This window comes from Bos indicus, chromosome 17, assembly GCF_029378745.1.
Source record: "Bos indicus isolate NIAB-ARS_2022 breed Sahiwal x Tharparkar chromosome 17, NIAB-ARS_B.indTharparkar_mat_pri_1.0, whole genome shotgun sequence".
Classification (NCBI taxonomy): Eukaryota; Metazoa; Chordata; class Mammalia; order Artiodactyla; family Bovidae; genus Bos; species Bos indicus.
The window spans coordinates 35473917-35489153 of NC_091776.1; the positions used below are offsets into that span (position 1 = coordinate 35473917).

At 35.3% G+C, this 15237-nt stretch overlaps 1 protein-coding gene across 7 annotated transcripts in view; it reads right to left on the reverse strand.

Moving 5' to 3' along the window:
- BLTP1 (bridge-like lipid transfer protein family member 1) overlaps positions 1 to 15237 on the reverse strand; it is a 195426-nt gene that overhangs the window by 68522 nt on the left and 111667 nt on the right. For 6 of the 7 annotated variants that reach the window (XM_070769147.1, XM_070769152.1, XM_070769151.1 and 3 more), the window contains exons 43-50: positions 13858 to 14077; positions 13238 to 13396; positions 11102 to 11277; positions 8065 to 8240; positions 4957 to 5663; positions 4294 to 4533; positions 3699 to 3792; positions 1730 to 1780 (exon numbers count right to left, since the gene is read on the reverse strand). In XM_070769147.1, the coding sequence (XP_070625248.1) occupies positions 1730 to 1780; positions 3699 to 3792; positions 4294 to 4533; positions 4957 to 5663; positions 8065 to 8240; positions 11102 to 11277; positions 13238 to 13396; positions 13858 to 14077 (1823 nt within the window). The remainder of the gene's footprint in view (positions 1 to 1729; positions 1781 to 3698; positions 3793 to 4293; positions 4534 to 4956; positions 5664 to 8064; positions 8241 to 11101; positions 11278 to 13237; positions 13397 to 13857; positions 14078 to 15237) is intronic. The other variant, XM_070769148.1, reaches the window with a different exon arrangement.

Sequence of the window (15237 nt, forward strand, 5' to 3'; positions counted from 1 at the left end):
ATGCCACATATATGCAAAAAGTTCACAGCAAGTGACCAAGAAGTTTGGTTTGAGAATTCATTGACAATGCTGGTCTATTTGACAAAGTTCTGCTAGATGCACTCTGAACCTAAGTTATAATGACCACAGTGTCTAATGAGGCAAGTTTTCCTCATCTTCTTTTTCTTCCTGTGTCCAGACAATAGGGCCTTATAGGTAGACCAGCCACGCTTATCCATGCAGGTTAAGAATTTGAGGATTTAATTTAGGTCCTCATTATCTCTATCTCCACCCTACTTCCTTGACCATTCAGGCCCAAACTTTAGGGGCAGGAAAAGGAAGGCACCCTGACCCATGCTGCCTGCCTCAACTCAGTTTTGCCTGAAAATCTCTACAGTGGGGACACAGAGTGTTATGATCACATATTGTCTAGTTATCTATTAAAAATCACTGGAACTGTCTTTCGTATTTGGCAATTGTACTTTATATGTTAACTCTCCTAGCAGGAAGGCCTGAAAAAGGAGGGAGTAGGCCTATAAAGTGATATTATGACAGGAACTACCTCTCATTTGCTTACTGTTCAATCTTTAAGACCTAACATAGTGTGCAGACAATAATTTGTAACCTAGAAACCTAGTTAGTTGAGTGGATGAAGATGTGATCTTCAGTCATTAAAAAGCATCCTTTCTAAAGCCATGCTTATTTTTTTGTTATACATCCAGAGAACTCAGTGATAAAAAAAGAAACAATAAATCTTCTTTAGCTATTACAAATACTAAAGTGGAAATCGCTATTTTTTCCTATACCTTTTAACATGATATTAATATGGAAGAGTGGTTTCCAAAAAACAATCAATTTTCTAATTTAGTATTAGTGCATTTATTCTTTATTAGTACTTTAGTTGGCTGATAAAGTGATATAGATCACAGATAATCCCAAAAAAGGGTTCTTAATTGATGATATTTTGTCTATGGCCTATTATCAATACACAGTGAAATAAATCTCACCAGTTATTGATAATCTTACTAGCCTGGAACAAAATATGCAGATTCAACTAAATTTATTCAGCATACTTGAATTTTATAGAAAATGTTCAAATAAATAATCAGTGCTAAGTAACATACTAAATTGTCATGGCGGTTAAGATTTACATCACAAATATTTATACGTAATGCTTGGTAGAGCTCACTACCACAAAATATCAGATATACATAGGTAAAATCAAGCCAATCAAAAATATTAAAGTATATACAGTATAAAAGACACATATAAAATTTGACAATAGAGCAAACTCTCTACATACTACAGACAGAATTAGAAGGATGAGCAATGTAGATATTTTCATATATTAGTGTTTTAATAATTAGTTTTGCAAACCTGTCAACTCTCTTGCAAAGTTAAAAATTTCAGCTTCTATTATCACAACCAATATTAATGAGGATTTGTGATAATATAAATTTTAATATTAACAGGTCTTAAAAGAGCTCAAAGCAACATACAACTATAATTTTGAATATTTCAACAATAAAAGAAGGTATGAATTACCAAAAAGGCAGTTCTTACCTGTGTGTTTTCCATGAATATTAGCAAACTGTATAATCTATGAAAGGATCTATATTAAAGCCACAAAATAATAACTAACTACATAATTCACAGCCATGCAGATAATCTAAATATTAATATTTTATCTCTAAAACTATCCAATACAATGTTAATCACAAAGTCCATGAAAAGAATAATAATGACATACAGAAACTCTTGTTTGGCTGTGCTTGTAGGAGATGTAGGAAAATCCTCCAGTCTACAGATGAAGATTCAAGAGAAAGCAGGAAAACAAAAAGGAAGCAAATAAACATTCATGCATAAATTAGTTACAATATGACTAATCATCTGGAAAGCTTTTATTTCCCATTTTAAAAATTTTCACTCGAAGAACTTTTTCAACTTTTTTGAAATTTCATTTTCTTTTAATTGAAACTAGAAATGAAAACCCAAAGAATAAATCCAGAAAGTCTTATCAATACTATTAGAGTTTGGTAGCAAGTAATAAATACAGTTTTATTTTTTTAATGAAAAAGTTAAGGGATCTTGGCTTGACCTCTTTTTTTAGAGACAAAAAAATATCAACTAATATTTTAAAAAGTATTTTATAAATACGTTTTGCAAATTTAGAGACTATTTGAAGCCTTCTCTTAGCTAATGCAGATAAGAGTATTGAGAGAATGGAGTAAATAAAACACAGGAGACATTTAAAGAAATTTGTTGTACTTCTGAATAGGTTAAAGTAACCATGATACTTTAAATTCAGAGTCAACAAAGGAATCATGAAACCTAAGTCTGTGGTGACTTTCTTTGAAGCATCATAGTGAGGGAGAAGGTGTGGAGATTCAGGCACCTCTTCTTACTGACTGTATGACTTTAAGCATTTTAGGAAAACACTCTGATCTTTCTGAATCTCGATTTATTTATTAACAGTGGGGATAAAACCGCCCCAGTTAATAGGATTGTAGTGAGGATTAAATAATGTATATGAGGTTCCAGGTCCACAATAGATGCTCCTTTAGACTGTAATTATTATATAATAATACCCTTCCTCCCATTCTGAATAGTCAGAAAATATCTTATCTCACAACTACTGGAATTTCTGGTCTTTAGAAAGCCAGCTTAGGAAATGTGATCGGGACCATTTAAGCAGCTATAATGAAATACACTCTTTGGTTCTAGATATACAAGTCATAACTGCCCCAGCAAGATTTACACATCCATTTCAGGAAATGTTCCCCAAGACAGTCATCATATTACCCATGTATGAAATGTCATGAATAGACCTGTAATGAGTCAATTTTTGACTAATATTTAATTTTTATAACATTGAACTAGATCCTCTATTGTGTCAGTATTTAGCATGATAGTTGCTTTAAGGGACAATAGTAGGACATTAACTAGTTACTAAAAATGAGCAAATTCTCAAAATCTGACTAAATTATCAAAATACAATTTGAGTTATAGCATAAAACTGTTCCACTGAAAGGAAGTTAGGAATGAAGGTATATATTCCCAAGTGTATGAGCAAAGTGAATGGTTAAATGTATTGATAACTAATTAGTGATCTAAATATCATGTGTAAAGGTAATTATTATTAGAACAATTTTGGACAGATACACAAAAAGAACATTGAAAAGGTGAGAGCAAAGAGTCAAAAGAAAGCAATATGGAATGGTATACTCACTGTAGAAAGCTTATTTATACTATGAGGAGGGTGTCATAGGCCTTATTGTTAAATTATTTAAATGAAAAAATGGCAAGATGAAGTTTTGAAACCCAGCATGAATACTGGGCAATGATTAGTTAGTAAAATCAAGAGACTATTTTCTGATTATAATTTTGTTTTACTTAAATGAGTTATGTGAGCTCTTGCATCTTATATGTTTAACTGAAATCTACACTGTAATCATTTCTCCTGTTACACAATCTTAAAATGTACTGGCAGTCAGTTTTTTAGGGTGGCAGGACTGGCAGTAAACCAATTTTATAAAGGGAGCAAATAATTTTTCTGAAAAAAAATTCATTTGGTGATATTCTTAGTGATAGAAGCACAGTATCTGTCAATATTATATAAATCTCAAGTCTTACTAGGTACAGGATTCATCCAATGAATTTTAAGTTTCCTATAATACTATAACAAACAACTTTAATAATTAAAAAGACAACACACTTACTGTATATTTGGTGTAATCCCTTCAAGCAGCACAATATTAACCCCACCAATATGAGCAGTGGCACATGTCTCAGTCATCTTTTGATGTAAAACATCTTAAAATGTGAAAAAAGAAACAAAACCAACTATGAATTCTGGAAATTTAGTTGCACTTCATATTAAAATTTCATTTCATCCATAATATATTCAGTGAGAAAAGATAATTTTAAAGGTACAATGAAATTTAAACTATTCCAGAACAAATTAAAAAAAAATTTCCTTGAAGGTTTTTCTATCCATTCACATATACATATGTGTTATGTGTCAAAACTGGAATAATGCAAAATATGTAGTTTACCATGCCATTCATGCATTAAAGAGCCTAATGCCATTAAATAGTCCAATGACATTTTAAATCTCAGAACTAGTAGCACAAAATATTTAGAAAAATTTTAAACCATTAAGAATAGGAAAAAAAACTATATACACTAGCACTCTTGATCCATATAAATGGGAAGTTCCATTTTCTGAAGAAAAATCACCACGTAGGAATTTATGAGACATGGCATTGGCTTTCTTCAGAAAAGTGGCACCCCGGTATCAGGATGTCATCATACCTTTCATTTTTTCCTTAAGTGTAAAGCTGCCATGAATCCTCTTCAGTTCCGATTCCATTGTTAGCCCACCAATGTCTGCCTCCAGGTGTGTGCGGTTCACCATGCCAATCCCAAACACTATCAGAGTAACATGCTGAGGTTCAGCAGTTACCAAACTACGTTTCCTCTTAGTCACACTAGTATTGTCTTGTTCATTCTCAAACACAACTTTACATGTCGGCTCTGTAGGGCTCCGAACTCCTTTAAGTAAATGGAAATATGTGGGCTTAGATACTGCAAAATGGAAGGATGCTACCTTGTTTTTCTTTCCTTTACACTCCAAACTAGCCTTCTTTGTCCTCTTCTCCACCAAAATAATTTTTGAAAATTTCCACCATTTTCCCACGGTCATATTTGAAAATAAATAGGAGACTCAGGTATTTGAAAGCAGGTCTGTCTGAATTCTTTAAGAGCTGACTGTGTAAAAGTTAGAAAGGATGGGAAAAGGGGCAGTAGAATATCTGATCACCATCACTATTCTCTCTCCTTGGGTGACTGCCAATTCTATGCATTCAATTATCCAGTTCTTACAACAACAAGAATACATGGTGAATAACCTTTTTTTTTTTTTTTAGCATTATTGTTGTTCTAAACAGATTTTTTAAATATAAAAATATCCATTACCTGCTGGTCCAAATGTTTCTGAAGATTTTTCCAGTATTCCTGTTGGATCAGAGATAAGTGAATAGAAGTTAAGCAATTTATACATATTCTGCCAGCACTCGGCTGAAGGCTCGCTTTGTTCTGATACTGTAATTGAATCAGAGTCATCCATGTGGATAGTCATATGATCCACCACATCTTTTGAACCTTTCCTAGACACTTTTGAAGTTCTTCTTTCAGATCTTCCTAATGAATTTTTGTTTCGAGACTCCTTTTTGTTATTCTCGTTGTTGGTCCGCTTGTTCTTTGTATTATTTACTCTATTGCCACCGTTAAGACTTCCCCTAGAACTGCGGCTGAAGTCGGATGAGCGGAAATCCCGGTGTTTTCTGGTTTTGAAAGTAGGTGTTGGGGAAGCTGATCCAGCTGTATATCTGCTAAGTTTAATGTCAGTCTGAGTTGCTTTGATGTCATCTATCATCGTACTAAATTGATGAATGAGACGAACTAAAGCCATATCTACATGCTGGCTTATTGACTGACAGGAAATAGTAAAGTTGCAGTGAAAAGTATTATAATAACGCTTATTGAGATCATGAAAAGAAAGAGCATTGGTAGAGTTCTGAGGGGTGCACACGGATTTTTCCATTACAACAGCGCTGATGCTAAAGGTTTCCAACATCAATGCCGGTTTGAACTCAAGTGGAGGAAGATTCACATGGCCTTGCCTAAAAATGTGGAAAAAAAAGAAAACGACAAGGTTGTTTTTCTTTTTCCCCAGAATAATAGTTTTTATTAACTTGTTAGCAAAATAATCTCCAAGATGAAGTATGTTCTAAGTCAACACACTTCTTATTTTTACAAGTTGGAAACTAGGCCTTAAGTCTTCTTTCTTGATCTTATTCTACGTCGAGTCAAAATCACACTTATATACAACTCAGTAATTTAAAAAACGATTAAAAATGGGTGGTATGTGTTAGTCACTCAGTCATAGATGGGTATCTTTCCAGAGAAGACATACAGATGGCCAGCAGGCACATGAGAAAAGATTTTCAACATCATTAATTATTAGAGAAATACAAAGCAAAACCATGATGAGATATCACCTTATATATGTTAGAACAGCTATCATCAAAAACGTGAGAAATAACAAGTGTGGGCAAGGATGTGGAGAAAAAGGATTCTCATATACTGTTGGTGGGAAATATAAATTGATATACCACTATGGGATACAGTATATAGAGATTCCTCCAAAAATTAAGATTAGAACTACCTTATGATCCAGTTTTCTTACTTCTGGGTGTTTTTCCAAAGAATACAAAAACACTAATTCTAAAAGATATATATGTACCTCTATATTCATCACAGCATTATTTACAATGGCCAAGATATGAAAACAACTTAAGAGCCCACCAATGGATGAATGGATGAAGAAAATATAGACACACAAGTGCACACACACATAGACTACTACTCAGCATAACAAAAGATGAAGTCCTTGTCCTCTGCAACATGGGTGGAACCTGATGGTATTATGCTAAGTGAAATAAGTCAAAAAGAAAGACAAATACAGTATGATTTCACTTACATGCGAAATATAAAAAACAAATAATAAGATAAATAACCAAACCAAACAAAACACACGCACAGATAGAAAGAACAGAGTAGTGGTTACCAGAGAGGTACGGGCTGAGGTAAGGGAGGAGAGAACAAAACGAGTAAGGGAACTCAAATGTATGATGACAAAAGGAAACTAATCTTTTGGTAGCAAGCATGCTGTTGTGTATACAAGAATAGAAACAGAATGTTGTACACATTATTTTTATATATATATATATATAATGTTATAAATCAACATTAACTCAATAAAAATAAATTTTTAAAAAGTTAATGGAGTTATAAAAGAAAACAACTGAGTATGAAAATGTTGGCACTTCCATCTAGAAACTCTAGATATGCAGCTCATGGAACTCAGAGAAGGCAAACTTACTGGCACAAAGAAGATGTGGTCGTGACAAAAGGGATGAAGCTATCCCAAAGAAAGTGATGGGGGCTGAAAAGAACTAGTGAAGACATATTACAACACTGAAAGTGCAAAGGTAAAACACTGGAAACTGCTTAGAATGGAGTATGACATTTGCCAAAGCACAGAAAAGATGCTCCTTCTGTGTTGTAAGCTACTATGATGCAAGCAGATAAGGACTATACAAACTACCCTCTAGTTTTTAAAAAAGAAAACATTTTAATTCTCAAATGTTTCTAATGTTTTAAACTGTATGCACAAAATATCAGTTTTATTATATTTTTCATTTTCCTATACATGTATAATAAACAGTAAAAGACTAATATTTTGAGAAATATTTTTCCAGGTCACAAAACAAAGGTAATTTTCCCCATTAATCTTAATAATCATTAAGGTCACTTCTGCAGTGTTTCAGCTTGCCTGGTTACTGTTATGGTACCATACTACTGTCAGAAAGACAAAGCTATACTCTCAACATGACATCTACTCTGTTCTTAATGGAAAATACTACCTGCTACAAGTCAACTTAGAAAGGAGGTCAGGAATAAATTCTAAGAATAGTATATAAAATTAATCCATAAGATCATAAAATAGTACTACAACAGTAAATAAAGTATATGTATCAATATATGTGCTTTGGCTGACCCTGATACATGTAATTTTCATGGCTTCCCTGGTGGCTCACTGGTAAAGATTCCACCTGCCAATGCAGAAGTCATGAGTTCAATTCCTGGGTCGAAAAGATCCCCCAGAGAAGGAAATGGCAACTCACTCCAGTATTTGTGCCTGGGAAATGCCATGGACAAGGACCCTGGAAGGCTATGGTTCATGGGGTCGCAAAAGAGACACGACTCAGCAATTAAACAACAACATACATGTACTAACATCTTACAAAAATATACCCAAAAATAGGTCTCACAACCTAGTGATAAAATCAACAAATTATTAAGAAAACGTGGCTACTATTTCTGTTAAGCGGAAGTTATCTTTTCCTTAGGCTATTAAAATTACTTCCACATAAAGCACTAGAAGAAAGCAAAGTTAAAAAGCAGATATTACAACTTTTGTACAAATTTTTACATATAACCAATAATAATGCAAGACACCTTCTTGCTCTTTTGCCTTTTCTCTCTTTGGCCGTGTCTGAATCCACAATATCTGCTCTAAGGCAGTCCAAAGTCCCTGAAAATGAAAGGTGTTCTCCGAAGTACATTCGATAGCAGAGTGGCATTGCATCCTGTGACTGGATCCCTGTATGACTCAGAAGAGGTTTGAAAACAACCTAAAAGATATAACACATTTATATTAGCTCAATTTATAATTCAACATTTATTGTGGCTATTTTTCTTACATATTATCTCAGTACATATTATTACTATAATGTGAAGGGGAAAATAGGCCTTGTATAATAAATATGTTCTAATTTTACTTAAAACTTAGTATTTTTGAGCACCTACTATGTGCCACCCATCTTCAAATTAATCATAAACACAAAGTTCCTTGATTGTGCTTGAGTGAAAGTACAAGGAAAATAAAATTAGTTTAAAGCATTCTACTTCTTGTTTTAAAAAAGGCATGGATATCTACTGTGTTTCCATAAATACCTGCTATAAAAGGTTCAGAAAAGAGCTTATCAATCTCCTCTGTTAATATAAAAACATTTTATATGTTGTATTTTTAATAGCTGATCTACTTTTAAATGGCATCCCTTGGTTGCAAAAGTCATTTAACATTTGCTGACAAAGAACTTTTACATTTTAAGTATCATATATGCTGTGGAAATACATCATTCTGGCTAAGTCCCTAGTTAACTGAACCTCATAGTCACTGAGTGCTAACCCAAATAAAAGCAACTCTATGTATTCATAGTAGATCAGTAATAATAATCTTGACTACTCATTCTCTGCTCATGGTTCCTTTTCCTTCTTCTACATTCTAAACTGATTCATTGACTCCTTTCTAACTCTTTTTCAGCACACATTCTCTTTTCCTGAAGCCTAAAAAAAATCTATCAAAATGGAGGTGTGCCATTTTTGCAGTGAGACTCCAGTCTACATTTTCACTTGTCTTTATGTCACCTCATTTGTTTGTGCTTGGGAAGATAGGCTACTACTCCTGTGAAGGCCTGAAGGTCTAGAATGACAGAATTCAGACAATTCACTCTACACTGGAAATTTAGGGAGAATTTTTCTCTCCCTTGTATATTTGCTTGGCATACGCTTTCTTGGGTTTACTCTTTCTTGGATTTGCTCTTTCATCCAAAGGAAACATTCTTCAAGGTTCAAGCCATCCTCCATCTTTCCTAATCTTTGTTATCTGTACGCCCCTTAGTTAATCGTGCAAACCCACCAGTCATTTTAGTTCTTTCCTTTTCCCATCCCAGATTACCATCCTAAAAGGCTTCTCTGGCCACAGAAATAACCAATGCTTTAATTCCAAAGTTAGGTGACTTCCTTTTTCTCTCATAATCTTACCTTAAACTCCTTTTCAGCAACTTCCAAGACTTGTCTTGCTACATCTGCTTTGGATTAATCCTCTTCCTCTCCTATAGCTAAGCTAATAAGGACAACAAGAGGTTCTAAATAACTAGACTCTCAGCAGTATTTGGTAATCCTTCTGTGGATCTGTGGTGAGCTCTCTTTCAATTTCACTCCAACCTTTACATATATTTAAATCACCTTACCTAGTTTTTTATTGTATTACTTAATATTACTGTCTCTGGTCAATTTTAGAGTCTTATATGTAAAATAGTATAGTTGTCTCTAATAATGTGTATTGGATGCTAATAAATACCATGAATGTTTATCCAGGCCGAAACAAAAAAAAATTATTTTTTTCTTAAAAAAAAAAAAAAAAAGTGAAAGAATCCCTAAAATCAACTCCAAGGTATTGAAGAAATAAATCTCAAAAAAGTTTAAAAGTGCCTGACACATTTCTTAATGTAAGTCACCTCCTACTGTGATAGAAAACTGAGGCTGTAAATCTGCAAACTAACCAGTACAGTTATGAATTGTCCATACTGCCTTCCCAAACATTCTTAGGAGAAAAAGTACATTTTATGTCAAAAAGTTCTTTCTCTCTATAAAGGACTCTAAATTCCAACACTTCTCATCCTTCTCTGAATCTTTCTCTATCAGTTTGCCATTTTTTTTTTTTAGTAGAACTCTCTTAATTCGTCCTAAATAAAAAATACGCTCAGGCCTCCTTCATCCTGAAAAGACAACACTTTTAAATACCCATCTCCCACTCTCCCATTTGCCTTGGGGAATTTTGTTCTCCACTCCCTACATTTAGTCAATTAAATAAGACCTCCACTGTATTTCTCTTTTACCTTATCAAAGGCATGCCCACCTAAGCTAAGAGTTCCATTAGTTTCATTACCACTTCCATGAGCTATTTCATTAACTCATCTTTTCATCTCTAGTTCTCCATTTCAATCCACTTAACACATCGCTACCTATACAATACTTCCACATGTACAATTCCAGGCACTTTATTCCTCTGTTCTAAAATCTTCAATGCCTCTGCGTTGCTCACTCAAGCCTTCACAGAGCACTTAAAACTGTAGGAAATGATTAAACTTAACTTTCTACTCCTATTATTTAGCCAGTCTCTATCCCCAATAACAAGAATGTTGCTGTATGAGGCAGACTAACTATACACCATTCTTCAGTTTAATGAATATCTATATATGTTTAATTTGTATTTATAATTAACCTATGTACTTTAGCCTGGAAAATCCCATGGACGGAGGAGCCTGGTAGGCTGCAGTCCCTGGGGTCGCTAAGAGCCGGAGAGGACTGGGCGACTTCACTTTCACTTTTCACTTTCCTGCATTGGGGAAGGAAATGGCAACCCACTCCAGTGTTCTTGCCTGGAGAATCCCAGGGATGAAGGAGTCTGGTGGGCTGCTGTCTATGGGGTCGCATAGAGTCGGACATGACTGAAGCGATTTAGCAGAAGCAGCAGCAGCAGCAGCATGTACTTTTTAAAGGCTCCTCCTTTTTACATGAAGGCTTTAGGCAGATAGGCAAGGAAAAAGATTTTCAATGGAATTCCACGGTGCACACACTTGATGGTTCCAACTGCTAAGTACTGCCTAATACACAGTCACTATAGTTAGGGAAAAATGGAGTGGCTCACCTGAGCATCAGCAAGCTGTACAGCAGGAAAACCTTGGTTGGCTTCTTCTACACCTGCCACATCATCCTGACTAGTGCTATGCTGAGAATGTGTCCCGTCCAAAGTATTCTGGTCACTAGACAAGACAGTGTTGAAATCTGAGGCTGAGGGTATTGTAGGAAGATTGGGTGCAACACCTAAAAGAGTAAGTATTCAAAAATAAATTCTAAATTCTTGGGAAATGAAAAGAACATAAAGGGATACAGCAAAGTAAACTTATGAAGCTTGTATTATAATTGTATTACCAGACCATTTAAATTGAGAAGGCAAAAAACCACATTTTCAGGTTATTTTACAGACCCTAATAAAAAGTGAAATTAAACTGTATTTTCAGAATAATATCACTCATCTTCATACATGAAGTATGTATTAGAGCCAGTCAGTCTAAAATATAAAACTATAGGGCTGGAAGAACTTTGAAAAGCATTTGATATCCCATTAGCTTTGCACAGAGGAACAAGATTATAGATAGGAGCACGGTTATATGGCAAAAACCACAAGTGTCACAGAATCCCCACATCTAATTTTCTTCCTAACTATTATTTCTCAAGGTAAAACAAAAATAAAATGGCACTACTTCTTTCTTCTGTACTCTGTTATCTGTTAACTTGTCAGGCAAAGGATTTGTGATAGAGACAAAATGTTCCTTTAGGCTCTCCTGAAATTTAAACTCTGTAGTAGTGAGATTAGCTGCAGGAAAGTGCTGAGAGCTGGTGGAAGAACCAGCCTTCTATCTCCTTCAATCAAGGGCCAATACTAGAAATTAGTACATGTCTGCACGTCTAGAGTCAGAATTAGAATTGGTTGCAGATTCAAATGTGGTCCACACAATGGCCAAAAAATAAAACGTACTGAGTAGTCATTTATCAGTCACTTTTCATAATTTCATATTTTTGTCTGAATAGAATTTAAAAGTGATCCAAATAGATGTTACACAGATTAATTTCAGCTGCCCAAAGTAACTAGGAACAAAGGCTACTTCACATATTCTTTTAAAATATATATACACACTTTCACAATAAAATAATACATACATATAGGAAATTTGGAAAAATAAGAGAAAAATAGAAAATGATAGGAAAGGACTGACTCCATTTATGTTATTGGAAATAGCCACCAGTATTTCTTTGTGAATTCTCTGCCTGTTTTCCCGCTACTTATAAAGTGAAGTGAAGTCGCTCAGTCGTGCCTGACTCTTTGCGACCTCATGGACTGTAGCCTACCGGGCTCCTCCATCCATGGGGTTTTTTCAGGCAAGAATACTGGAGTGGGGTGCCATTTCCTTCTCCAGGGGAACTTCCCGACCCAGGGATCGAACCCGGGTCTCCCGCATTGTAGGCAGACACTTTACCATCTGAGCCACAAGGGAAGATAAAGACCCCTTTAAAATTAATAAATTTTCCTTATTTGTTTCCCTCCTTGAGGGCAAGAATCTTCCTTTATTGCTTTTAGTACTTCTTAAATTTAATTAAATATTTAAGTAACTATAAAGAGTATGTACTGCTGTTCTTAGTTGCTCTATTATGTTCGAGTCTTTGCGACCCCATGGACTGTAGCCTATCAGGCTCCTCTCTCCTTGGGGATTCTCCAAGGCAAGAATACTGGAGTGGGTTGTCATGCCCTCCTCCAATGGATCTTCCCAACCCAGGGACTGAACACAGGTCTCCTGCATTGGAGGCGGGTTTTTACCTTCTAAGCCACCAGAGAAAAATGTTTGTTATTACTCTGCAGAGGACTCTGGATAAGCTGAAAGTATTTTCTATATTGTAGGTACATGATATCGTCATTATACTTTGCATTTTTTCATTTATCTCCTTTTGGTACTTTGAAAATTAAACCAGACACATTAAATGGAAATTTTAAACTTTTTAAATTATATATCTCACATTTGACATATTTTCCTTTCCACAAGAACACTGAGCTACTGCTTATGACTCTCTCAACTGCAATATTATCAAAGGTAAATGGGACGATTTCAACTACATGGTAAACTTAAACCTTTAAGATATTTTTAACCATCCTTTGAAAAATAGGATTTACTAAAACTTTACATGCACCCCTTAGACAGTTAAGTAAAATAACATGATAGCTCAATACCTGTTGGGAGACTATTGTGTCCTGATTTTGTGACAGGAGACTCCTGTACCACACTTCCTCGGTTACCCACAGCATTTGACATCCAGTTATAGAAACTCACAGATGATGGCTCAGATAACAAGGGGTGTTCAGATAACATATCAGAGGCCATTGTGTTTCCTGAAAATAAAGTTTTACTGAGTATAGCATTACTTATGTACTAAGGAGCAGAAAATGTGATTTATGTAATCATTTTTAAAAACTCAGGTTAAATTATCTTCCTTTTGCATATGTCTTTAAAACTCACTACATACTCTTTGCATTTGGATATTAAGGCATTAATAAATAATTTACTTAGACTATAATGAGAATATTCACTCTTGGCTGGTCTAGACAGCATTACACACCATGCCTAGGTTGAGAGTAACAGCAAATGCTACAATTTAAAAATGCAAACTAAGAGACACCAACAAATTAAACAGAAGAGCTTCCCAAAAAACATTCTCAGAGATAAGTTGTCATACAAAAGACTAGGTATGCATCCAAAATATATATCTGAATAAACATAAGTCCCATTTTTTTTTGTTTTGTTTAAATCTCCCACAGAAGTAAACTGATAATTGTCAGAACTAAGGATATACCTGTTCTCGTCAGGGAGCTACTTTTCACTGCTGCACTACTTCTCTGAGGGGTCCCTTCCAGAAGGTTGTGCAAGCTTGGAAAACTTCCAGTCAGGTAGCTGAGTAGGCTTTCCTTCCTTGGACTCTCCTTAACTGGTACTCCTGCACGTCCCACATGCACTGGAGAATCTGTGGCAGTGTCACCACTGGTATAGCTCAGAGAATGGTACGGATGAATGCCCTACAGAGAGAACAACATGGGGCTCTTTCTTATGCACATAAAAAAGACTATGGATAACCACAATGACTCACTGTTTTTATTACTATATTATTCACATTAATACAACAGTGTCTAAACAGTTTGTGTCTACTAGAATTGCAGTGAATCTCAAATGTATGTAATAATGTTTTAAAACTCTACAGTACAATGCAAAGGACAATATTTAGTATCATTCACTTAATTTTAACAATGATTAACCTCCCTTTGCGGAGAAGGCAATGGCACCCCACTCCAGTACTCTTGCCTGGAAAATCCCACGGATGGAGGAGCCTGGTGGGCTGCAGTCCATGGGGTCGCTAAGAGTTGGACACGACTGAGCGACTTCACTTTCACTTTTCACTTTCCTGCACTGGAGAAGGAAATGGCAACCCACTCCAGTGTTCTTGCCTGGAGAATCCCAGGGACGGGGGAGCCTGGTGGGCTGCTGTCTATGGGGTCACACAGAGTCGGACACGACTGAAGCGACTTAACAGCAGCAGCAACCTCCCTTTGGGGGCTTCCCTGGTGGCTCAGTGGTAAAGAATCTGCCTGCAGTGCAGGAGACACAAGAGACAGGGGCTTGATTTCTGGGTCGGCAAGATCCCCTAGAATAGGAAATGGCAACCTGCTCCAGTTTTCTTGCCTGGAAAATTCCATGGAGAGAGAAGTCCAGCGGGCTACAGTCCATGCGTCACAAACAGACAAAACTGAGCACACTCATAGCTACAACTCCCTTTAAAATCTGAAGTGGGAATCTAGTATCAAGACCCATAATTCTTCATACTATACCACCCTTCTTAATATTCTGATAATAAATCTCTGTGCTAAGACCTGATTCTCTGTAAAGCTCTAATATGCAAAAAGAATTTTCAGCAATTCTCTGAAGAAAATTAACAAAAATCAAAAGTTACACAATTGACCAATCTCTATCTGATCTGTCACATTTAAGACTGGAATTCCAGATCAGTTTAAAACAGTACAAAGAAAGACCATGCAGACAGAAATATCCTAATGAGTGGAGATCTGAAACAAAGTACTTTTAAATTTCAATTCTTTGGATTTTCATAATCCATAAACAAAAGAATGTTCAAAAAATTTCTGAGAACAGCATTAATAGTAATATGATCAGAGCCTTTGGAAAG